This window comes from Tetrao urogallus (genome assembly GCF_951394365.1).
Source record: "Tetrao urogallus genome assembly, chromosome: 8".
Lineage (NCBI taxonomy): Eukaryota > Metazoa > Chordata > Aves > Galliformes > Phasianidae > Tetrao > Tetrao urogallus.
The window spans coordinates 12,467,874-12,494,800 of NC_136821.1; the positions used below are offsets into that span (position 1 = coordinate 12,467,874).

At 36.9% G+C, this 26,927-nt stretch overlaps 1 protein-coding gene across 1 annotated transcript in view; it reads left to right on the plus strand.

Annotated features, from left to right (window-relative positions):
• Positions 1 to 26,927, plus strand: part of CNTNAP5 (contactin associated protein family member 5) — a gene marked incomplete at both ends in the record, with an annotated part of 257,470 nt that overhangs the window by 64,872 nt on the left and 165,671 nt on the right. The window contains one exon of the mRNA XM_079539329.1: positions 2,241 to 2,434. Coding sequence (XP_079395455.1) covers positions 2,241 to 2,434 — 194 coding nt within the window. The remainder of the gene's footprint in view (positions 1 to 2,240; positions 2,435 to 26,927) is intronic.

Genomic DNA, 26,927 nt, shown 5'->3' on the forward strand with positions numbered 1-26,927 from the left:
CTGAAGATACAACAGAGGAAAGAGGAAAATGCCCACATCTCTCTTAATACTCACTGAATGCATCTAGAATAAGCTCTTTAGAGTGGTGAAAGGAACAACTTTGTACCATTACCTGCCAGAACATTTGAGGTAAATTTCTATGGCCTTCTGTGTTGATTCAGTCTGTGCCAAGGATGTGGAGGTTTTGTCTGAAAGGTCGTCTTTGACTCCAAGTGTGTTAGTCACAATTCCTTATAAGCTGAATTTGCAGCTGGATGATTTTGAATAGTAATATGTAGTTTGTGACTTAAAAGAAAAAAAACAAACAAAAAAACCTTAGTATAGTACTAAAATAATAGTAATAAAATATATTTTAGGAGTTTCGGCTGCAGGCTTCTGGGATTCTTCAAGCTGTGTGTCTGCACAGGGTTGAAACAGTCAGATAATAAGTGAAATTCCTAATATTTTGGTTAGATTTTCATGATACACTAATAGGCAAGAGGAGTGTTCTATTTTAGGCAAATAAAACTATTTTTGGCAATATTAAGATGTACGTTGTCACTGAAAAAAAAAAATCTTGGTGTCAGCAAGCAGTGCACATTGGTTTGGTTACAAACTGTTTTCCCTGGAGCATTCTGGTAGAGCAGTGCAGACTGAGTCACTGAGTATACACCAAGTAGGTATCATACTCAATTCTAGCTGGAATAAGCACACTTTTTCAGGAACTGGAACTAAATCCTATTTTAATGAAATGAATAATGAAACTTTTAATATCTATTTTTAGACAAAAAAAGAAAAAAATCACTTTTGGGTTGTCAAATCCAATATAGTCAAGGGAAATCAAGAATGCTTTTAAAAGGCAGAGTCGTTGAAATACAGTTCTTTGATATCAGCCACACTTATTGATCTTTCAGCTCAGTTCACTTTAATACTCTACTAAAAGGATCAGCTTTGAGACAGAATAGTTAATAAAATATAAAGGTAAACCCAGATGTTTATAACCAATATTTATTGATATTTTTTTTTCTTTGGAAGTGTATATTTGGAATATTCTTGTAGTTTATTTGTAGATTTGTTAATGCTTCATTCTCAACACTGTATTTCCCCTTTCTAGTGGAGTTTCATTAATGTAATTGCATGAAGCTACTCTTGTAAACTTTGATAATAATGGTGAAGCAAGATGATGAGTTGCTGAAGCAATGGCAGCCTGAAAATTTGCTGCTTTGAGTACTTTGGAACAAGCAGCTTCTCTGTTTTTCATAGCTGTATTGTTGTTCACTTATTTGTAAGTCTGGAATGAATGCTGAATGTATATAGAGAACAAATGTGTGCAAGTGGAAAACAGGTAACAGAAATACTGACTATAATTAAAAAGTATAGGAATAAGCTAGAGAAAGTGAGATAATGTATTGCAATCTGGGAAAACTTGCCTTTTTAACAATAAGCACACATTTATTGTAGTGAGTGGAGTGTTATAATTGAGGCAGTAATTGCAGTTCCATGTTTCATTGCTCTGACATTATCATGTGCCAGTTTACTAGAAGAATTTGAGACAGTATTCAAGTATTTTAAGGGATTTGTTACACTTGAGTTACAAACCTTGAGCTTACATGTGGGCATGACTTCAAAAATCTCCATTCAAAACGGAGAGTGGAAGTTGATAACTGTTGATGTTTGTAGTTTATTTTAAAAGAGAAAACAAAATCTTCACATGCAACTTGTATGAAGAAGAGACTACTATGTGAAGGCACTCCTTTTAGTTATTTGTCCAAATGTTCTCTAGCTTTACAATGTATTATTTGAGTGCATTTACAACCTCTAATGGAACTGTTTTTTTTTTTTTTTTCCCAACACTTAGGGCACGCATGAAGATAACTAACATTTTTCTTCATCCTTCAAAATGCAGCAAAAAAGAAAATACCAAATTAGAAATTAGACATCATTTCCAGAGCTGTAGAAGCAGTTGAGGGAAAAGATGAATTTCGTGTGTGTGTGTGTGTGTGTGCATGTGTGTGATGTGCCATACTTCATAACCTTTTTCCAGCTGACAATGAATAGATTTCCTAAAAATTCTTCAATTCAGAATTCCTTATAAATTTTGGGTTAAGGTATTTTCTAATATAAAATCATGAGTGAACAATTTTGCATTTAGGAATTGGACTCCTCTCTAACAACCTGAATTAATAACATTCTTTTTTCTTGTGTTTAATTTCTTGAGTTCCTATAAGTTACCTACACTGCTTTTCTATTGTCTCTCCTAGGAGCTGGAGGCTGGTCCCCTCTGGACTCCAACAAGCAGCAGTGGCTCCAGGTTGATCTTGGAGACAGAGTGGAGATTGTTGGGGTCGCTACCCAGGGCAGGTATGGGAGCTCTGACTGGGTAACCAGCTACACACTGATGTTCAGTGACACCGGTCGCAACTGGAAGCAGTACAGAAAAGATGACACTGTTTGGGTAGGTGTGAACTCGAGATACCTTTTAGATTTTCTGGTTCAGGCTCAATAAGGAATTTGGAGAAATGGCTTCAGTTTCTGATCAGAGAACTGGGATAGCAGTAAGGAAAGCAGACGTGAATGAATTTACGGGCTGTTTTGATCTAGCCTGATTGTGTCTTCATTGCCAACTGTGTAATATATGTTTAGGCACTCAGGACTACATTGTTTTTCAAATTATGAGGATACTCAGGACACTTGAAATGACCTGCATGCTTCTGTGCCTGGCTGGCTTTGATTCAGGCACACCAGACTAAATGGGGACTAATCACATAGGTACTTTCTCTGAAAAGTATGGAAATTAACTCAATTTTATGCACACTTGCTGGTCAGAACAACGGCACGCATGCTGGGGGAGGCGAATGGTAAATTGCTCCTCAGCTTGAGAAAGTTGGAACTACAGCATGACTTGTAGGATGATTTAGCAGATGAACTGAAAGTGCTCAAGGCTTTTCCTAAAATTTTTATGCAGGAGTCGTACTTGCTGTGTTGCAGGTTTAATGTGTGGCCATAGCAGGTGCAGTTGGCAAGTCTATGTGCCATTAGCTGTACCACCTCATATGTGAATGGAGAAGCTTAAAATATAATGTGGAAAATATGAATTGTTAGTGAGTTTTAATGAGTTGTACTATCTTCTCCGTACTGTGTTCACTGTTGTGAGGATCAATAGCTTTGGTAGCATGGCAGTATTTGGTGGTTAATGAAGTATATACTTCATGAATATAAAAGGGAACATTATAAGGATGATCAAGTAAACTTCTGGCTTTGTCGTATTCTTCTTCTTTTTTTTTTTTTTTTTTTTTTGTTTGGCTAATACCTTGATTAAACATTGTTTTACAGAAGACTATTCCAAAACATACTGATGTTGAGTTAGGAGAGTTGAGGATCAGCAGGAGGAATGGAGAAGGGCTCCATAATTCTTTTCTTGCGCATGTTGCAGACATTTGAAATGCATGTATAGGAAGGTCAACTTCTGCGGTTTCAAAATCCACTGCATTGTCACTGTCTTTGTTTTATCATAGTTTGATTTAGGGAAAGCTAATGAAAGCTGGCTTTCTTTAGGAGGATATTTTGGTCCAAAGATGATCATAAAATTGTCAAGTGTGGCTCTGCTTCATGTGTCACTTAAGTTATATTATGTTAGCTTCACTCCCATTTTTTAAAAAATGTTTTAAAACAATGAAATTTCATTCTTAACTGAATATAGTTGAGAACTTAATCTAGTACTGGACTTCCACATTTAGGTCTCTGAAATCCAAAATGGAGAGAGATTTACAGCTTCGGTATCATTAAATGATGCTTCCTTCTCTGATATTATGTGACTTGCTTAAATTATATATTAAAATTAAATTTAAATATTTGATTACATATCCAGCTATTCAGTCTGTCTCTTTTTTGTAGACTCCTTGACCTTTTATTTTATTTTTTAACTTTCTTCTTAAGTGGAAATTTGAAAAGAAAATACATAAAACTTAGCTAATCTTCATGCCCTATGGATTCCGTTTTGTGAGTTTCTCATCTAGCACCAGTATTGCATGCAAGAATAAGAATAAGCCCAGCAGGAATTTATCAGCGAATCAGAATTTACGAAGAACCTAAGCTCTCCTTTATTTATTAAATGATCAGGCATGAAGGTGATTCAGGAGAATCTATAATGAATTCTACAGCTTCAGTAGATTTTTTTTTTTTTTTTGAGAGATAATTTTTATACATTCTTGTAATGAAAACCACAAAGGAAGATATTTATTTTTGTATGTAGTTGGAAAATTGAAACAGAACTTCGCTGTGGAAGAACGTGGTGGTAAATTAGGGGAAGGATTTGGATATTCTTCCCCTGCACATTAGTTTCTAAAAGTCACACTGACTATGCATGCCAGCATTATAATTCTAATCCAGAAGAGCCATTTTCTCCATGTCCCAAGGCAGAGGGCTTGACGTGGTTTTTGGGATGCATCACTAGACTTGGTTGCAAAAATCTGACTGTGAAAGTCTGAAATGAACTGACTTTGTGGTTTGTTAGAACCTGCAGTTTGAATAAACTGGCACAAGTTTAAGTAACACAAGTAAGAGTTTGTATGCCTGCCCGTGCAATTAATGAAAATCAAGTTAGTTCTGTACAATCTGTATTCCAACTTATGGGACCTACTGAATCATGGCCTGAACCTCTGATTGATCACCTGAGGTGAGCAATGAGTCAGCCCTGGGAACACAGGTGAAGGCAAATCCTGTGCTGCCAGAAGGGGTGGAGCCTGGCTCAACCTCTCCTAGACACATTTCAGAGCTGACTACCAGTGGGAAAGGATCTCTTCTGGAGATCCCTCCTCTGGAGTTTTGCAGCAAGCCTAGGACGTGGGTAAGCATTCTATCTATTCTCTTTTTGATACTGTAACCTGCTTAGCCAAACTCTCTTGTTTATTTCATAATTATAACATCTTTATATTCATTGATTATACACAACTAAAGAAAAAATTGTTTTGCTTTTTTTTATTTTCTTGAAACTTTCAGAGATCTGTGCTGTTCCAGACTATGCGTGGGCAGTTCTGTGACTCATGTCTCAGAAAGGGCTCTGAAATCTAAGCCATCATTGCTTGAGGTTTCTGACATGGATTTTGCTGCTGTATCAATATAGGATATTGTTATGTGTTGGATCTGTTAGGGTCCGTGATACAACTTTCAGGTGTTGTTTTGTTTTGCTGGAAGTTTGTGTTTGATGTATGGCTGTTACTGAATGCCTTTCACCAAGCACTCCTTGTTGATAATTAGTCACTTATTGTTGTTGGGAGTGGGAATTATGTAACAGTGTAGGGGACCTATTTGGTCTGGTAAATCAATTTTTTTATTTTTATTTTTTGAAAGTAGTGGAGTTTTGTTAGGAGCGGTCTGATAGAATTAATTGAAGTGGAAAGAGGGGTATAGAAATTACATTTGATAGTTATCATTTGTTTCTAAGTAGAAACTTAAGGCTTCTCTTCATTTTTATTCGTTTCCATATCAGTAAAGGAAAGCAGGGTCTTGAAATGCCTTCTCCACTCTGTTAGAGTAAAAATGACATGAATTCTTAACATATTCTCAACCCTAATCAGATTGAAACTGCAGTTTTTCCCGGTCTATCTGCATGACCCAAAGATAAAGTTATGGGGCATTACCAGCTGCTTTTAACGTAGTGCTCTCAAAGAAGGGTTTACTGGCACAGCCCTTCCCCCCTGCATGTTATGGGCCATCAGCCGCATTTGGTGGAATTAGCAAAATCCCTGAGTAAATTTGATCCTGGATGAAACTTTTCATGATAATTTCTTCATTAATGTGTGATATTCCCTATTGCAAGTCATTCTCCTGAGTTGTTTTCAGCCATTGGGGTATAGGTTTTGTCTGCACAAGTAGTGTATGTGACCTTCAATGCATCTGAGACCTCGGTACAGAAGGTCTTTATTGGGCTGCAGTTAAGACAGATGTTTGCACACCAGTTCATATGACCATATCACTAGTTTAAATCCCTTTCTGTTCATAGATATTACAAGGCTTGCAGGGCATATTATCCTCCTCTCAAAGAGCTCATACAGCTCCCATCAACTTCACCATTAATGAGAGCACTGCACAGACAGATCGCGAGGAGAATTGGAAAACCTCTTACATTTTCACTCAGCTTGTGTTTATGATGTTAGTAAATTCTTCAGCTGGAGTTGAAGACAAGACAGATTAGCCATTTAAAACCTATTTTCTACCCCCATTTGTATTTAAATAATCTTGTTACAAAAGGACTCTCTGGTTCAGAACAAACTAGGTTTATAATTATATTTTCAATATGGATAAATCAGCTGTGTGTGGACACACTAGCTATTGATTGGGAGACATAAAACATAAATCTTATGACTTGTAACAAGAAAATGATTTTCCAATGTTTTTAAGTGTTGAATAATTCAGAATTTTACTTCACCTGCATATGTGCTGCAGCTTGAGTTGGTCCAAGTTGTATATATTAGTGGGACAAAATATAATGCTATTTCTTTTTAGGTAACAATTTTTATGCCATTTGTATTGAGAAAGCTGAAAAACACAATTATACAAAAAGATACAAAGAAATGGAGGGAAGGATGCATAGAAGTATGTAGTAAAAAGAGAAAAGGGATATTATTCAGTAATGGTTTTGAAAAGAAAGAATGGAACTGGAAATGAAGTGAGACTGTTCTGAGTGTCAGAGCTGGTACTTATATCAGGACTATGAAGCTACGTGGAAAATAGCACAGTTAGCAAGGAGATACTCCACACTCTGCTCAGATAATTGCACTAATGAAGTACGTGTTTGAGTTCCCTGTTAGCTGATGAAGTTCTTCCACTGTGAACAGCAAGTGGAAGGGACAAGATGGCTTTGGGTGGAAGCAGGGAACAGTGAGATCACAAGACAGGAAGAGCATCTGTGGTGCTGGACAATGATACCTTGCTCACAAGAGGTATAGAGCACAACTTACGTCAAGAATTGCTATAACATCAGCCCCACATCTTGCAAGTGCTTATGAGAGGACTGACATGAGGCTAAGGATGCCTTAGAATATGTAACTCTCAGGGGAGTAGGAAGAGTCTTTAATAGAGGTGATAAAGATCCTTCGTGTACTCTTTCCTCAGGAAAACCCTTGCATGTGTGAGATTTTGCTGAATCAGAGGCTTTTCTAATGAAATCTAGAGGAGGGTCATTTTTAATTGGCTTGTAAATCTACTGAAGTGCTGTAAACTTTTCCATTTTCTCTCTAGCTGGATGATGATTGTAGAACTGTTTGGTGAGTTAATTATTGTCAACACAGTTGGAATATTAATCCTCTTGTCAGATTTATAGTTGCACTGATGTGTTCTCAAGTATTTTTTAGCTCCAACTCTTGTTGCCCTCCAAGCAAGATAAGAGCAAAATTATACCTGTAGTAAAGACAGGTCCTACATAGTTTACTTAGATGAGAGAACAAGTTTGCCTTTTTACAGTGTTTCATAGTGTACTAGTATTCTGATATATTTAATCTCCTTTATACACAGTAATTATTGCCAGGCAAGCAGGTGTTAAAACAATATCTGTGGATTATTTTCTCTTCAATTACAATTTTCTCTCAGAAGTGGAAAAGGTGAAGTTAAGAGAATTTAATGCAGATATTAGCACAATGCCCATCACAGATGTTTTTAGTAATTCTCTGTGCTTGGTATGTGGCATCCTAACCCAGGAAATGGCAAGAAATATGGCTATGTGCAGGCATTGCCTTAATTACTGACTTCCTAAACCTGTTTGCATGTTCCCAAAAAATTACCAATTCTGTAACTGTTCAGCTCAGAATGGCGATGAAAGCACCACTTGCATTCCAATTTCATACTTTTAGTGGAGAGCTGTGGTTGGACTCAATAATTTTAGAAGTCTTTCCCAACCTCAATAATTCTATGATTCTATCCCTTAATTTATTGAAGAACTGGTCTCTTCAAAAGCCAAATGATATCTCTTGACACTACTACAGTGTGGTTGCAGTGCTGTTTTTTATCAGATTAGAATGTGAAGTGGTCGTGTGTGGTTCTAGTTGTTTTAGACTGATCATAAAATATTTGTGTCCTCCAAGGATCTTCAGCAGATTTGTGTGCCATAATCCCAAAGCTACTCTTTTCCCTTCCAGGCTTCCAAGAAGAGAGTAAATGTTTGTGGCAGTGTGTTAAGATGCCCATTGTGGTAAACAGTGAACATTTCCTCTCAGATGAAGGGTTTCAACCATATCGCTAGATCAAATCTCTTTACTATTTGCAAATCATATTCAATGGCATGTGAAGCTATAAATACGTGCCTTTACAAATTATAAATAAATATGGAACAAAAAAAATGTTTCAGTCCACTTACACTTTCACCTCTGGTGAGCAAATGACCGCTTGCATACGGACTAAAATGAGAAAGCAGCATAGAGCAAAGAACAAATAGTAAAGCTGTTTAGTTAAAAGAGAATGCATCATTAATTTGTTTGTAGCAAACAATTTACAAAGATTAGCCAAATAAAGATGTCCCAGGGATAAGCACTAAAGCTGATCCACGCACAGCTGAAAGCCATTTTGAGACAATAATAGTTGGATTGACTGTGGTGCTGTGCAGAGAGGTTACCTGAGTCCTTCAATTGCTTCCACAGCCAGTTTGTATGTATTCAATCAAGAAAGAGCCTTTACAGAATACAGTATGCAAATATTTTCTGCTACAATGTTCCCAATGAAGTCTATGCTAATTTCCATAGTCCCTTCTGGGTCATATTAATCAGGATTGAGTGGCTTCTGGGGTTGGTAATGAGATCTGGAGTTTTTATAATTATAAAAAGCCTGTTTAAATCCAAATGAAATGATTCTAACGCGAAAATCTTGCTTACGTTTTGTGCTGCTGAGTAGCAGGCAGATGATGGTGAAATGCGCAAGGAGAAGCACTTGACATCCTTGGCAGTTATTTGTGTGGAGTCCTTAGTGTGAAGAGAGTGCGATCTTTGCTCGTGGAGTATCTTGTTTGAAAGGAAAACTCCAGATAATAGCACCATTAGAATATATTTCTAGAGCCTGATCTTGATGATTTCTTTGCAGTTGTTTGGCACTTTGGGGGACAAATGAGAATGGGTCTAGTTTTCCTAACATCTAATTGTTTTTAAAACTCTTGTCTTCTGACTGTTCTTTCTGTACTGTTCTGTACTATAATATAAGATGGCTTATTGTGCTGCTTCTACTGATTCTTTCTTAGTAAGATTAATCTTAAGAATTACGTACTTTATCAGCTCCTCTCTTTGACTTGGAATGTTTGGGTCTTTAGTAATTGCTATAGGTTTGTACCTATTTTCCTCTGAAGCCTTTCTAAACTTTGGATTATTCCTGCAGCAAGAAGCTCATGAACAGAGAACTGGAATCCTGTTGCTTGGGGCTTGTCAAAATGACATGTAATAAAAAGAGCTAAGCTATAAATAAGTCCATTGCAAGCCACTCTAGGCCCAGAATTTTACTGATATTAAACATCAGAATATTAGCTAAGCAAAGGATTGTGGTGTTGTAGATATCATGTCTTATTAGTAAGTCTGATAATAAACTGGTGGATGTTTTGGAGGGAGAAATGAAAAAGAATTAGCATGATACTTAAGACGGAAGAAGATAGAGATGGAAACTGAGTTGTATTTGATGGCCAAAGCTTTAATACATAAAGTGGAAATGAAGATCTGTTTCATTAGTTTGTCAGTAAGATTACCAGCAGAGAAACCAAGAATCTTCTATCTCTGCTTGTTCACTTCTTATTTATGTGGTTAGCAGATTTCTATCCTATTTTGAGTTAATAGACTCACTGTATCTTACCTCTAGATTCCCAACAGAAGCAAGAAGGCTACTGATAATACTTCTCCTGAAAAAGTACTGTATTCACAGAAACATCTCTTCAACATTAGAATTGGATTTAGGTGATAGAGGTGATGCAGGGGGATAAGAAGTCAGATATCGTGCAAGGGTCTGGAGGGCTTATAGAGAGGACACGGAGATAATGAATTATTTTTATTTCTGTATATACATCTTAATATTTGTACTTATACTTTTTAGGATGCTTGTTAAAGTTAGTGTTGGCAATGCACTCTTTGTAGATTTTTCCTCTCTACCCAAATTCCTGGGAGTTTCAGCATATTATTTGTTTGGTTTTTTGGATGCTGGAAAAAGCTTTTTTTTTAAAAAAAAAAAAAAAAAAAAAAAAAACAAACAAAAAAACTTGTGGAGAGAACTTAAAAATATTATTCATTCTTATTAAGCAGCAATTCTATCAGTTCTTTTTTAACTGTCTGTGCCTATACTAGAGTATTCCAAGTTGGAAGTAGAATTCCCTAATGCCTAATACAAGCAAAATATAAATATTTAATATATTCTATTGGATATGTTTCCTAATTAAACAAAAAAGAATTAGGGGTATTATCAATATTTTAAAAGAAAAAAAAAAGAAACAACGGAACCATCATTCTTAACATGGAACAGCTCTTCTAATTCGTTGCCTTTCCAAATGTATGATGTATGTTTCATAGTTTTTCAGTGGCTTCCAAGTGTATTTCATGAGAACTTTAAAAAAAAACAAACAAACATTAATAATCCTTCATCAGGAGGGTCATTATATTAATTGCAGTTTTATTCTCAAAGTTGTTTGTCATGGGAGTGGGGAAGGAGATAAACCCTTAGATGGACACTAGGAACAAATACTGTTATCAGCAGGAGATGTTCCTTTGAAATGTAACTTAATAGTGAAACTTCTAATACGTATCTGGTGCTCTTTAGGGAGCTGCATATGCCTGTTTCACAATGTTCAGATTTTGTTTCTGGAGTTAACAAAATGTGAGCAAACCAAGATAGACAATAGTTCTTATTACTTAAACTTCATCCTTCAGGGAATAAATATTCATGATTTGGGAGCACAAATAAAAAATCCTGAAAATACTATAAAAATTGCATATATATACCTTTACGTAATACCTCCTCTCTTGGAGGAGAGATGAGATTCAGCTCAGAAATAAAACTGAGTCAAGCACTCGAATGTACTAAGGGAACACTAAGAGCCACTTATTTTTTATTCAAATATGTAGACTTCTGCATCAGTGATAAGAATCAAAAAGTCTTCTGTGGAGAAGATTCTTCTTTTCCTTCATCAGAGTTTGGTAGGTTTTGGCAAAATTAAGTGGAAAGTCCAACTTCCTTTGAGAACTAAACCTAAACATGAAATACCATAAAATAATAATTTTGTTAACTATGTATATTTGTATATTAGACCCGTTGGTTTAGAAAACGCTTCACAGTTGTTTCACTGTGGGTGGGTCACTGTCTTGATAGTAAAGTCAGAATTTGTACCAGTTCACTAAATAAAGCTGATACAAAAAGAACTTCATACCTTCACCTCAGAATTGTTTTAAAGACTAAAGCTATTGTGGCAGAGTATAGCAATTCTGTATAATCTCCTTCAATAAATCCCTGCAAATCTGAGGTTCAGGTTCTCTCTGATGTCACTGAGATGATAACTGATTTTGGCCATTGCTTTCGAATTTTATTTTTTTATTTTTTTTTTTGATGATATGGGGGGATAATAAGTGCCTTGAGATTGCAAGGTGGGAGTTTTATAGCAGCATCAAAAGAAAACTGCAGCCTGACTTCTGGATCTTGCTTTTCTAATTCTACTTTACTGTCTTGTTGTCATCAAGAGACTTCTAAATGTCTCCTGATAGTACACCAAAGTGAGTGTACTATGTTTTCCAAGCCTATATTTTCCGGATAGTTTCTGGGCACTGATGTTCACTCCCTATTGCAGTGCTGGTCCACAGCTATTCAGCTCTCCCTGTCAAGTCATTCATACCTGATAGTATTTTAATGCCAGTCATGTCTAATACGAGCCTGGTGACCAAACTATTTCTACTAATCATTTAATGATAACAACTGTGAGTTACTTGCGTGTCACTTAGCTTCCTTGTTTGGATTTCAGTTTAAAAAAAAAAAAAAAAAAAAAAAAGAGAGAGAGAAACAGTGCCTGCTGAAAAAGCCTTCAGTAGTTCATTACTCAGTAAATACGGATACAATTTAGTCAGGGGAGCCAATACCAAGATCCATCCTCTTTGAAGGATATTCTTCAATTATTACTTTTTTGCAATTAACTGGTTCTTCAGGGTAAAGATTTTCTCCCCAAATAAGAGAGAATTTTTTTCTTCTTCAGTGAAGCAGTCTTTCTATTCAGAAATTTAAGAAAAGTTTCTACATCATGCCTTTGAAGTTCTTTGGCAATAGTATCACTGTTCAAGCATCAATCATTATATTCATTGCATGTCTTTAGAATAGTTTTCCTTTCTTCTCGTTTGTGACTCAGAATGCAAAAATTTTGTCTCTTTTTTGTGTATCCATTATGTGCTTTTTAATAAGCACTCACTTTAAACTTTCTAATTTTGATTTGTTTCATATTACGAGGTCACAAACTCAAATGAAAGCAGAAATGATTTACTCTGAAGAAGAGTTGCAGCCAATGCAGTGTTAAATGTAGTCCTCTCTTGGTTTAGCTTTCTGTGAAAGAAAAATCAAAACTTCCTTATTTTTGGTATTGAAAGCAGTCTGTAACATCCAAGCAGAGTTGGGAAATGATCTAAGCTTTTTACTCCTTTTTGTCAGTGTAGACAGCTGAAGTATGCAGTTGACTTGTGTAAAGAGCACATTGTATTTACAAATTATACCCAAGAAACCATAGCAAAGTTTAGTCAGCCAAAGCAGAAACTGTCCTAGTAGAATGATTTAGAAAATTTCCAGTCACTGTGATTTGTATAGCAGTCATGTAGCTCATGATTGACACATTTACATGTAGCAACTTCTTGTTGGCAATAAACCTCTAGATTTGGTTACTATAGTGAAGAGAAAGCATTCAGATGTGCTTTCCTGTCTTGCTGTCTTCAGAACCTTTGGGAGTTGTAAATCCACACACACAAAAATGTATGAATTTTAAAACAGCAAGCAAAGGATTCTGCATCTGGGATGGGGCAACCCTGAATGAATGTAGGGAGTGTGGCCAAGAAGCTGGTGAGCAGCCCCATGGAAAGGGATCTAGAGGGTTCTGGTTGGCACAATTTGAATCTCAGTTAGCACTGTGCCCTGAGAGAGAGTGAGACAGAGAGCCAGCTGTACCCTGGGGTGCATTAGGCTCAGCACTGCCACTGGGTGAAGAGAGGGATTGTCCCACCCTGTGATGTGTGGTGCTGTCTCCAGCACTGGGAGCAGCTCTGGGTAGTGCAATATGGCGGCTACAGCTCCTCACAGGAAGCCGAGGGACAGCACTGAGCTCTGCTCTCTGAGAGAATGGCATGGAGCTGTGTCAGGGGAGAGTCAGGTGGGGAGATAGGATAAGGTTCTGCGCCAGAGGGTGATGGTGGGCAAGGCACTGAACTGCTGGAGTTCAAGAAGCATTTGGGTCAGGATTTCATCTGAAACCTTGAATCGTGTGCTGAACATTACCTATTTTAGACTGGGAGCTATACAATTATGTACTTTCTGAACTTGAAAGTTACTTGTTTCTCTCATTTGCTTTGAAGTTTGTTTTTCTTTTTATCTAGAAGACAGTTTTGCTGCCCATTTTATCTAGAGAGGTTTACTACATTGTGTGTCTGTCAGACTTACTAGAAGTAACTGTGTATCTGATGCCTTATTGTTAAGACAAGACACGTGGCAATGCTCTTCAGTGAAATAAGGCTTGGACTTCTCACTGTCTTCCACTCAACTCTGTTTTTTTCCCTCTGGAGGTCAGCTTTTAGTGTTAAGTCTTGGTATTTGAAGGCTTATAATAGTACCTATGTTTATAATCTTTATTTGGATTATCACAGACATTTGGTTACGGCTTTATGAAATATGTGCTGCTTCAGCCTGAGATGTGTGTATGTGGTAAAACGTACATTGCTATAAAGGTTAATAGAAATAGTGCTCTGCAAGGAATAATCTTATGAAATTAGTTTTACAGATATTTAAGACAAGATTGAAGAATTATTGGCAAACATGCTGAGCAGGTGTGCATGTATATTATGTAAAAGTAAATGTGTGGGAGAATGGAGAAGCAAATCAGAGAGATGGAAAGCGGAATTTCAGGTGGCATTCATCCAGCTATGCCTGCAAGAAAGCGATGATGATTTATAATTACGTTGAAAATAACGATGATTCTGCTGCCACATTCTAACTATGGCCTCATGAGTATCAATCATTATGCAATGATCAGTTGATTCTACATATTCACAATTTAGCTGTTTATCATAATTGGTTTATTCTCTTGGATTTTGTCCAGACTCTTATTTTATACACTTGGTTGTAAAAAGGGCAAATGGAAAGAAGCAAATTTTCTTCTATTTGCATGTACCAAATCAAAGATGTTTGTACTAATGGAAATCATAAGATCAATTGCAATGGCTTTTTATTCCAGGTTTAAAACAAACAAAAAATTACCAAACGTATGCATGCACACAAACCAACATACACACTGCAGTTGTTATAATAAAAAATATCTTCTGTGACTCTTCTGTGTGAAGAGATACCTCAATCACTCCTTTGGAGATTTTCAGTGTTTGCATGAAGATAAGTTTATTAATACTTCACCCTTTTTTCTGCCTATACCTATATAAAGGTTGGCTGTTTAGTGATAAAATTAGATGGAATTCAGAAGCTCCAGCTTTCATATTTAATTCCATGACTACCAAAGCCTTTCTGTGTAGCTATCTCCATCTCGGTATTGTCATCCATGAAAAAAAAATGCTGTTTAGGAGCTTCAAAAACCTTTGTTTCTTATAAAGCCATTTTATTATAAGCTGTTTTTTAATACCTTTGTAAGTGCCAGAAAGTATTTTGTCCCAACCACTTAGCCTTCCCCAAAAAAGACCTCTGGCTTTGACAATAGAAAGAAAGGGACGCATTAAAAATCTTCTGGTGGATGTTCAGGTGTATGGACAAATTGCACATTGTGTTTTACACCGATCCTTTCCTGCTGTTTCTATAGTGTTACAAAGAGGCTGAAGTATTAAATAGATGGAAAACATTATGTTCAAAATTAGTTGTGACTATTTTACTGTAAGTTTCATGTCTCTTTCAAAGCCTTAGATTTTCTTGTTGTTGTTTTTTTTTTTTTTTTCTTTTGATTTTCAGTCCACGACAGGATGTCAAATTTCTACCATCTTGACAGTTTGGACTTAGGCAATATTTGTCTTACAGTTTTCTGGGGTAAAAAGAAGAAAATCAGTGAAAAGACACTTTTCTGTATTTTATTTTTTTATTTAATCCCAGAATCCATTGACATACTGGAGCACACTTAAGCACTTAATATACGGATAATGGCTTCCTGCAGTCTAACTGTACTTTATGTACAATAGCTATATTTTCAATTTCTATTCATTTGAACACTGATAGTCAGGCAAGCTGCTTATCTATCTAATGCTGGCTCTTGCATGATCCTCTTGCTGCCCTCTAGGGGCTCTTGTATGTTCAGTCACAAAGCAATGTAGTATCAAATGATTGTAGAGGGTTTCTTTGCTTGGGAGGCAGCAGGCAGAGTAATTAAAAACAAAATGATAGTGCTGCTGTCAAGTAGCAGCAACACCATCAGGTCTAGATGTCTAGCAGCCTTGGTGCGAGGACAGCAAACCATGGCCTGCTTTTTATCATTTTGTCTTAAATCTTCTGTTTACACGTTTCTTTATATGTTAATCACTATCCTCCTGGCCCAATTATATTTAACTAGCTTTCAAGCATGTGGTTTTATGAATGGATTCATCTTAATTCAGATTTGGCAGATATACTAAATTTTTCCTATACTCTTCAGAGTTGGTTGAAATCTGAAAATCTAGTGTTTATATAATGTCATTTGTGTGTAGCCATATACTCCCCCCTACCGTGGGCCCTTCAGGGATCAAAGCATCATTGCTGCATTGCTGTGCTGGAAGCAGCTTTGATGTACATTGAATGCTTCATTTTCTGAGACTTCCCCATGACAAGAGTGAGGGGCTTTGGCCCAGAGCTGTGCTTGGTTATGTCTTTCTTTCCCATCTTCTGGTCCAGTGAGTCAGAATGAAATGACCATCAGGAGCAGTAGCAGACAATGGGGGTAACATGACTTGGTGGTGAGGCCTTTTGGATGAAACCAGAGCTAGACTTGGCTGGCTGAGGATAGCACTGAAGGTATCTGTTTTTTCTCCTGGCTGCTTAGGTGTAATGGCACGCAGGGTGATGATAATGTTAGAAAGTACTTAATGTTACTTGTACCTTCAGTTAGTACTAGGTTAGGTAGCAGCAAAATGTACCACTGCTTGGACTCACTTCTATTGCATGCATAGAAACAGAGCTGTAGGAAACTGGGGAATTTCCAGGTTAAGTCGTCAAAGAGCTGAGGAATCTCCTGGGTTAACCATATACTTAGCTGAGAAGTTTAGAAATATGATTTTGAACTTCAAAGGCTTAAATCTGTTCAAAGTCTTTACTTTGAATCTCATTTTATAGTCGTATAAATTTTGGGGCAGTAGTAGAAGAGACTGTTTCATCATGGAAGAGTTGTAATGAAAAAGCAGTAGACTTAGGCAGATCAATATCACTTTTCTATACAATTTAAAAAAACAAAAGTTGAGAAGAGAAGTCAGTTACTGCAGTGCTACTTAATTCACTCAGTAATAGAGTGCATTGATTGTTATTGTCATAAATAACAAAATGCTTCATCTGTCCCTCTTTGTTGCCCTATCACATTATGCATTGAGACAAAAAAAAAAAACAAAAAAACTACAGCTCTTCTGAGCCTCAGGCTAACAGGCCTTATTGATTGCGCTTGTCATGAGTAATCTGAAACTAAAGGATAGCAACCCATAGGATTTGTATATAACTATCGTAGGCCAGGCTTGAACCTACCATATTTTCTATAGGGGCAGTGTATATAGAAGCTATGCTGATCTCTAAGCAGGTGACAGGTTTTACTGGAAGTAGAGTGCAAACAGAAGCCTCATGTTCTAAGCGGTGACTGGCAAAATCAGTCTTAATTAGGTTCAGATATTCAAGGCCACTTCTGAACCTGAGCCTTTTCTTGATCCCCTTTAATTATGTATTCAGTTCAAAATGACATCCTGAGCTATTATCCTGCTTGTTAAACCCACTCAGTCACTTGTTGTCTGAGTAAATGCATCTACATTTTACTAAGCAGCATAAATGGTTTCCTCTGTTGTTCCTCTTGCTGTGGGAGCTGCAGCTGTGTCCTTCAGCATCTCAGTTTCCTGAGCTTGTACAAAATTTCAGATTTATTCAATGGAAATTACTTTTTGTTCAGACCGTCCTGAGCTGTCATTTATCCTCTGTCCTCTGGATTCCAGGAGCACCTCAGTTCCTGAACTGTAGGTCAGAATGTTTTTAAATCACGTGTAAGGAAACAAAAATATTTCTTATGTTTATTTTGTATTTATCTCATTTGTGATTACTCACAAAGGTGTGGGAGCTTGGACACTTCTGTTTTCTAATTAGCAGGGCTGACTTTTAGGAATTCAGAGCAAAGGGAATTTAACCCAGTGTGAACTGGGATTAAGTTAGTGTTGTACATGTGACCTTTTCTTTAAAAACATGCTGCAAATACTGATTCCTTGGGTCTCTGGTATATTGAGCTGTGAGAAGATAAGTGAAACTGAGCAAATTACCTCAGCTAGTATAAAATTCTCTCTACTTACATACAGGTAAGATGCAGATGGAATAGGAAGGTAACAAATTTGACAAAATTTGATTTCTAATCTCTCAGATTACCATGAGAATACCATGAGACAGGGCACCATAGTCCTGAGTCTGCTCATTTGGTAGAGAGCCAACTTGAATATGAAAATAAATATTAAGAAAATTGCAAGAGTTTAAACAAAATCATTGCTACTGGTGGCACAGGACAGGTAATGTCAATAAGCGTCTTTGGTTTATGTGGAGATTAGCACATTACAGTGATTACTCAGACCAGCTGCTCATATTCCCTAGTTATAGACTAGTTCTAGTTCTAGAGTTATATAGTCTAGTTATATGGTTCAGTTTGGCAATACTCTTATTGTAGAAGCTCTTCTTGTTTATCCCCTTTCATTTCAGATTTCTTTTTCTTGTTTGTACTCCTTTTAGTGGATCCTTGCTACTTCTATTATTTAGTCCTTCTTGTAAAGTTTTGTTAGATGTAATTTCTGTAGTTTATTGTAGGGGTTGTATTTACTATTATAGGAGTAGTTTTACTGGTACCTAGATCCAAAACATTAATGCAGTGCAGACAAAAATATACTGAATGCTACCTCTGATGAATAGTGAAGGGAATACTATCATGCCAGCCCTGTAAAAAATAATATGAACTCAAATTTTCTGAAATAAAGTAAGAAATAATTTCCACTACTTCAAGCTTAGTTCTCTGTATCCCAATTTATCTAGAAGATACATTTTCAAATCTGGAAAGTTTTTAGTTTGCCTTCAGGATATAACTGATAACTCCGTTCCACTGCTGCATTCAGAAAGAAAGCTGTGAGTAAAGCTTTTATTTCTGTCTGTTATATTGGACATTAGAATTAAATCTGTGATGCACTAAATAAGAAGAAAGTGTTCTTGACAGTTCCAGGATTTATTAGTCCTTTGAGCTCTTTAATTTTCTAGTAATGGTTAAGACTTCTGTGGACCTGCTGCACAGAGAGCAAGTCTTTAGAGAACTGTTTGGACACGTATAGAGAATAATGTTGTTCATGTACTAATACATCTTGGTTTAGCTGGTAATTGCTTTCCTCAAACTTTGTCAGTAGCTTGATTTTGTTTTTAGTTTCTCTAATATCAGTTTTGACCCAAGCTATCACTGTCACTACTTTGAAATAGTCTCAGCCTTGTCTACTTTTTAAGCCACTCTTGCCATGAAAAAGTCACACGGGAATTGCCTACTGTGCTTCAGGGAGGACCTGAGAAGTATTCTGACCAGGTGTCAAAATCAGAGACAAGGATCATGTTGTGTGCATGCGTGTTAATAGATTGTTTGTTGTGTATTGCTATTCAGTTTTTTTGTCTCCAAAAGATTAAATACGGTGAGATAGTTTTTTATATATATACAAAAATAGATAGCATAGCTTTATAATATGGCTTATATTTTTGAGTTTCAAGCCTGGTTGTTGAGTTGATGTTTTTTCCTCTTTTTTGTCTTTGAAATTTGAGAAGAAAAACTTGCGGAGCTGAGAAGACATTATCTCTAAAAGACATATCTAAAATCCTAAGTATCTTAAGTTACATACTGACTCTTAAATTCATTACCATATTGGTGAATACCTCTTAGGTATTCTTAGGTCTTCTACCTCTTAGCTATTCTTAGGTCTTCTGCAGTCCTATTAGTAAACAATGAATCAATAATTCCTAACAGTTTCTTACTATACCCTTTAGATAAGCATTCTAAACTTCACAATTGGATTTCATACCCTTTATTTGTAATCTTTAATATACTTTTTTCTAAGTTTTGACATGTCCTGGAAAGTATTAGGCTGGATGTTAGGCGGAAGTTTTTCACACAGAAGGTGGTGATGTAGTGGAAGAGGTTGCCCAAGGAGGCTGTGGATGCCCCATCCCTGAAGGCATTCAAGGCCAGGCTGGATGTGGCTCTGGGCAGCCTGGTCTGGTTGTTGGTGATCCTGTACATAGCAGGGGGTTGAAATTTGATGATCGTTGTGGTCCTTTTCAACCTAGGTGATTCTATGATTCTATTAGGGACTTATTTATTTATTTTTGCCTTCTGGGCAAAATCATGACCTTCAGTTTTCCAGCATTGCTGCTGGCTAATTACCAACTTTCAAATTAATATTCTTCACTGTAAGTGATTCCTGCAGCATGACCTTAGGAAGTTAGCTTGAATTTTAGTGCGGATTCGTGTAGGTCTAGATTTATAATGCATTCTTGCTAGGTATACATGAAGTATACTTTGTCTTCCTGAGAATATCAGACACTCTCAAAAGTAACATGCAGTAGCAGTAATGTTATTTTTAGTAGTCATGATCTTGGTTGTCTGGAAGCCTTAAGAAACACATAATGATCCTTGGGATCAGAGCTGAACCCGACCTTTTATCACCCAGGACAAAACAGAGGGTAAACAAATACCTTCAGATAGAGATTAAGATTAATTCAACCTTGCCTTCTCAAACTGCCAGATATCACAATTTATCTGGGCTATTAAAATGCTAGATGTTACACTTCACAGACTGAGAGGGGGAAAAAAAGAATTACTGGCTCTTGGTGGAACAATTCTTTCACCCACCACTAGAAATCTGTTTATACTGAGCTCTTTACTTCCCGCTTTCTCTAGATTACATTCATGAACGTCATGTTTTGAAATGATAACTTGGTGGAGCGCTGAATCTTTATTTGAGCTAATTAGCTACTCTGTCTTTGATATGAGCTTTTGACAGTGTACCATTATCCCTTCAAGAAGTATCTTGTTCTGCTTCCAAGCATACTGATTTTCCAGCTATGCTATTAGCAATTGTTTGCAGTAACACATCAGTTTAAAATGAAACTATTTGTATAAGAGTTATTGCTATAAAGCTCAGTGCTTTATTACCATAACTAGCCAGTAATGGATGGGAAGAACCAGGCTTGGAGAAGCTAGAGCACAAGCAGCAGAACAACTTAACTGAAGTCAAATCTAAGAATACAACTCCAATTTCTTCTTTATGAAGTATTTTAATTGTCAGACTGTGCCTAGTGTAGAAAATGCCCGAAGGCGTATTGTCCTTTCTTTTTCCATTTTGTTCAGGATGCATAGGAAAACACCATCAATGCAATTCTTAAGTAGATTAGGCATCTGGGATTGATTCTTTTTCAAGAGGGATATGAACTAAGTGATTTCCCAAGGTTCTCTGGCTGCATAAGTGAGGGGGACTTGAAAGAAGCTGAAAAACATACTCATGCACCCTAAATTTATTTAGTTTGGATATCAGCATGAGACATATTGTCCTCCCCATTCTGTCATACTAGCTGCCACTGGAAATCTGGGATTGGCCTGGAAGGGCACACAGCAACTTACAAGTTCCCACAGTGAGCAAAACTGGGGGCTAGGGCAGTGAGGCTGCCTGTGAGACTCTCATTCTGCTTTTCAAACAGAGCTTCTGTATTTTCATAGTTATGCACCAGTAGGGATTTCTGTTGGAAGAGTCTGATAGTAACCGTGACAGATAACTTCAAAAGTGCCCTTTCCTTATTGCAGGCTAACGTGTGTGTTGCAAACTATAAAGTCACACATAACATTTATGATGGTGAAATACATCACTGATATGCTACAACAGTCTTGCTGCAGGACCCAGTTCTGTGAGTCATCAGCAGTTTATGGAAATAGGATGATTTATTTCCTCCCAGACAGTAAAAGTAAGAATCTAGTTGATGATAAAGCGTATTTAGAAGGAACAACCCCTTTGTTTCCCTTCCTCCCCTCCCCCCCCACCCTGTTCCCAAGGTGAGCTATTTAAGATGACAGAACAAGAAAATGGAACTCTCTTCCTGTTACTAAGTTAAGAGCCACGCAGAACCAACTTAATAATTGTGTAAGTCTTGCTCTCTGCTCATTTGTGATACTGCATCTGGACAACTGTGTTCAGTTCTGGGCTCCCCAATACAAAAGAGAGATGGAAATAGTGGGGAGAGTTTAACAGACACAAAGTTGATAAAATAACTCATGAGAAAAGGAAGAGTGAGATGAGATGGAACTCCTTAGTCTGAAGGAGTCTTGGGGGGGGGATCCACATCAGTGTCTGTAAATACCTGAAAGGAAGATGCAATGAAGATGGAACCGTGGTCTTTTCAGTTGTGCACAGCAACAGGATAAGAGAGTTAATTGAGCAACAGAGCAAACACCCTGGAGAAGTTGTGGAGTCTCCCTCCAGGGACGAGGCAACTTGCTCCTGATCCCAGTACTTGAGAAGGACAGTTGGCCCAGCTGTCCTCCAGGGTTGCCTTTCAACCTCAGCCATTTTGTGATTCTGTAATGGTAACCTTTTATTCCTGAGATTAATGTGTAATTTAACACTTAACATCTTATGTTTACAATAAGAAAGATAGCACTCTGCTAGTGATGCATGTGGTATCAGATGAGGCAAAAGTTTATCAGGTGGCCTGCCTAAGCATGGTCTATATGTGCACCTCTTAAATTTTCTTTTGTGGGAACTACTCCCAAAGTGTATGCAACTTCATTTGATGTTTTCTTTCACCCACAAAATTTTCCTCTTGGCAATTTTTTTGTTTCGTTGTGTAGTATTTGGTGTTTCTCAGTGCATGACATATGGATGGAAATTACATTTGTGTTTGCAAGGAGTTATGTCTTTGCCTGAGACAGGAGAATCTTCAAAAAGCATAGACTGATTTTTCCACTATTAAAATTAGTAAGGATGAATTTCTAAAGTTTGCGCTACGTTGCATTAAGCAGTTCTGCTATTGGTTTATTATGGCACAGATTCTGTTTTCACCTCCTGTTTTCTGTATCTCAGTTTATCATGGTAATTCTGTTCCTTCACCCCATTCTATGCTGTATTGCAGGGAGGTCTCAAATCTTCAAGAAAGATCACCTAATAGTGTGAAAGAAATTAAATATCATTAGAACAGTGGAACAGTGTCTCATCCTGTATTGCAAGTGTGGGGGAAAAAAAAAGCTTCCTATAGGCTTTGGAGTTGTTTCTAGTTTCTCTCTGTAGTTTAGGACTATATTATTAATTTCTATATTAATGAGTGATAGACTTAGCACAATAGGGAGCACTTATCTGTGCATATTGCAAACTCTTACAAATCTATTAATAATCATGTTCAGATATGCAACTATGTACAGATATAAATAGCAAGGCTACAAAGTCAAGCAGATTGTTAGGAAACAGCAGAGCTAGTTGCCTGGGTAACATTAATCAGGTTCATTTAATTACATGTGTTTCATGTATTTTGATCTAGACTTAAAGACCAGATTGGTGAGGTTTTTTTTTATTTTGTTGTTGTCTTTTTATCTGTATGGGAGATGTCTAGCAAGAAAAAGGTAGAAGTTTACTAACTCTCATATTAAGCATGAGATAACTATAATAAGGGGCTCTCACAGAACTCCTGTAATAACCTTTATCTTTATTGCATAGATGGAATGAAAGGTCAAGATCTGTTCAAATAGTATCTTCATGTAACAGACTTAGTGTTCGCTCCATGCTTTATATACATAATGGGTCCTCAGAGATCACCAGGAAAGCAAACAGACCTCATCAATTTCTCTAACGATTCCTCTGAAAGATACCTTTTTTTATTTTCCTGGTTTGTATTTTTAGCTCACTCTAGCAACACCTCTATTACCAGACTGTCAGAGACCTCGTACATTGAATTTATGTTGGCTTTCATAAAGAAAAATTAGATTCTATCTCAAGGACAGGCTCTACTTTTAATGTCATTAAAACTAAATGAGTTATTGTTGACATTCACTGAGGAACAGCAAATAGAATTAGATGGAGAAAAATCTTAGTGATAAGAAGATGCGGTAACTTAAACTGTCCGCTGCAGAGAAGAGATAATTTATAAGAATTGCTTTCTTAATGTATGTGTAACCTGTGCTTTATGCTGTGATCGCTCGTTCTATTAATCACTGGGGAGGGAGGAAAGCTATGGAGAAGAGGTGTGGATTATAGTTATAACAGTTTGTGTTTTTACAGTAGTATTAAGTTCTGGGCTTCCTCAGCAAGGTGGCAAAGGAGAAGGCAACATCCAGGGCCCTTGGTTGCTGGTGCCTAGTTGCTGTCAGACTGTCTGGAGGAAAGCAGAGTTCAAAGAAAGGGGAAAGATTTTAAATTTAGGAGTGAAAAATAGCTTTTGTAAACACAGTACCACATGACATCTCTGTTTTGGGGTCTGCAGTTTTGTGCTTCTTGAGATATAGTAAGAAAAAACCTCACTTTGTATTAGAATAAAGAAAGAGACCAAAGATAGCAATGTTTTATATGCAAGAGGATTCCCATGACTGCACACTTTACTTTTAAATTTGTGCTCTTTGCTTTCAACTGTCTGGTTCTGTAGAAGAGAAATGAGAAAAGCAACTTGGATTTGAAGATGTGGTCTTACCTGCCTTGCCCAGGCTTATAGGAAAAGCAGAAGGCTCTGGAGAAAGAGTTTTGTAAAACTCTGGGAAATGGCTGTTCTGTATGCTAATCCCATCTATTTGTAGATCTGTGGTACAGATGTTCCCAGCTTTGTTTCTTGTGTAACTGGGAGGTTTTCAGCTGTTAACTCCAAAGCCAGAGTAAAGCTAAACATGGATAAGCCCACAGCATAATCTAAGGGCTCAAAATATCTGGGGAAAAGTGAGATCCTAGGTTTCCTGGCAGGCGTGAAAGCACTCCTGTGACATAAAGACTGAGAAGATGTACATATGTGTGTGTGTGTGTATATATATAAATTATTTTTAAGTACATATGTTATACATGATATCTTAATGCTCTGGCAAAACATTTATACATTGTAAAGAGTTATTAAAAATGAAGAAGTGTTAAGAGAACATTATTAAGCTGTGAAGTTAAGAACATGAAGGATAGAAAATGTCACTGCAAACTTAATTAGGCCCCCTAATGTGAATTCAGTAGGAAGGGCATTAATTACCTGATCACAAACTATTTTTGCACAGCATTCCCCAGTCCTTTCAGCATAGAAGCTGGATATTAATAATCAACTTTTAGGTACTTCCTTTTCTCCTCAGTGTGAGGATCTGAGTTTTATTTACTGTATACTCTTCAAACCTAGCTCCAAAAACACAATTATTTATTTCTTGATGGGAAATTCTGAAGTACACTTCACAAGAAGATTATTTCACAAATATTTATTTTCACACCATCCACAAGGGATGATGGGTTATTATGATTTTTCAGACAGTGAATTGTCATAAAGAGAAAGCATATGTTAATTAGGGAAGCTTATTTTAAAGCAGATAAATTTGTTTTTCAGCGTTATATATGCTTTTCAAGGAAAAAAATTAGGTTTACTTCCATTCCCTATGCTAACTGGTGAAGCAAATCAGGTCATAGAATTCAAAATAGGTATTTTTACCCACTCATGTTCCGGAAAAAATGACCTTGACTTGTTCAAAGTAAGTACGTGCCTTCTTCCAGGTTGCCTCTCCTGTTTCTCACTTGCTGCTGACCATGAGTTCTGCAGGAATGAAGATGTTGGGGCAGCACTTGCTTTACTGAGGAATTGCAATTAGCACTATAGCTTTCTAGGAGCATTTTCCACTGTCTGACTGAAGCCTGTTGGCAGGGAATGACCATGTGCTCAGGAGGGTGGGCATCCACCCTCTCTCTACTTATAGAGTAGTCTCTACAGCACTGAACACTGACATTTCCTGGTGGGTTTTTCTTATTTTTTTGAGTAGTTGCTTGGCAGCCTTAATGCTTTTGATGAACAATAGTGAATGGATGAATGTGTTGATATGTGTTTATTTATCTGTATGTTCATGCTTTAAAAAAAAAAAGCAACAAACAAATTTGAAGAAACAAGCCTTATTGTATAGCATCATCTGTTTTCGCATAGCTCAAAACCAGTTAGAACTGCATAACTGCTACTCAGATGTCTGCCACAAGCAGAAGCACCTTGTAATTCCCTGTGCAGCTGTTGGTAGAAGAGCCTGAAAAACTTGATGAGTTTTTTTTTTTTTTTAAAGAGATACAATAGAATTAAGGCAATAATTTTGAAGGGAGGATAGCCACAACAGAATTACATTATTTCTTTGGGTCATTGCTGTGAAGTCTATGTTCTATAGGGCTGAGTAAAGCATTCAAATAATCTGCTCTATTTCTGTTGGTGAGGTCTATTGCTGTGTTGCTCAGAGGCAATCTCTCTTATCCCTGGGATGCCTGCTTATAAAAGGAAATTCTGTCTTTTGGGGATGGAAGGGATTAATCTGTGATGAAGAATTCAGCATGCTAATTGCTAGCAATTCTGCTTTCAATCAAAAGCACATGGAGAGACTATGGGGAAGAATAATAATGGTCTCTGGATTATGCTTAAATCCACTGAAATGTGCCACTCCAACTTGTGTCAGCACTTTCTGCTTCGAGCCAGGTAATCAGCACATTTGTCTTGCCAAAGAAATAAGTTACTCCAGTTTTAAACACGCATATGACATTCAAATCCACCTCATTTGTTTTATTTAGTCCTACCAAAGTATGATCACTTTTTTTCTTTTAAAGATTTCAATCAGTCTGTACGTTTTAGGTGATAATGTGGAGCCTCAGCCAGTTCAATTCCTTTAACCTAAAATGTGACACTAAACAACATAGCTTCACTGCTGCATCATGGGATCATTAATTCTGACTTCATTTATAGCTGAGAGACACTGCTTAAAATATCCTCTATAAAAAGATTATGCAACATCTGAACAGGTTCTAAAACTAAGGTTGTTTTTAAATTTCAGTTTTAGTGTATGTCTGTGTTCATATTGGACTATTCCATTAACATTTTTTTTACAAACTATGTCCTTCATGTTTAGCATCCTCACAACTCCTCCATCCATTTTTAAACTGTTTAACTATTGTGGCTTTTATGTACCTTGAAAACAATAGTGCATTTGCTTACAGATTAGTTCTTTAATTTTTAGTACTTTACAAAAGCCTCAAGCTTTTTTCTATCTATGGTTAGTGGCAGCTACTTTGTGTACTCTGGATAATGATTTTCTAGTGAAGGAGAAAGAAGGACTTTTTTTTCTGAGCTATATGAAGAGCTAAGGCCAGAGCTGTACTTAGCCATACACTAAAAAAAATCTCATGAAAGATTATTTTTGCTAAATAGAAATTGTCAGTTGATAACCAAGACTGATATAGTGGTATTTCCCCTATTTGACAGGTGGGGATCCTTGACATGCGTGCTGCCTGGTTTAAGCATCAGGAAAATAAGATAACATCCTTGGGTGCTGGTGTGCTCTGTTGTTCAGAACAGGGTCT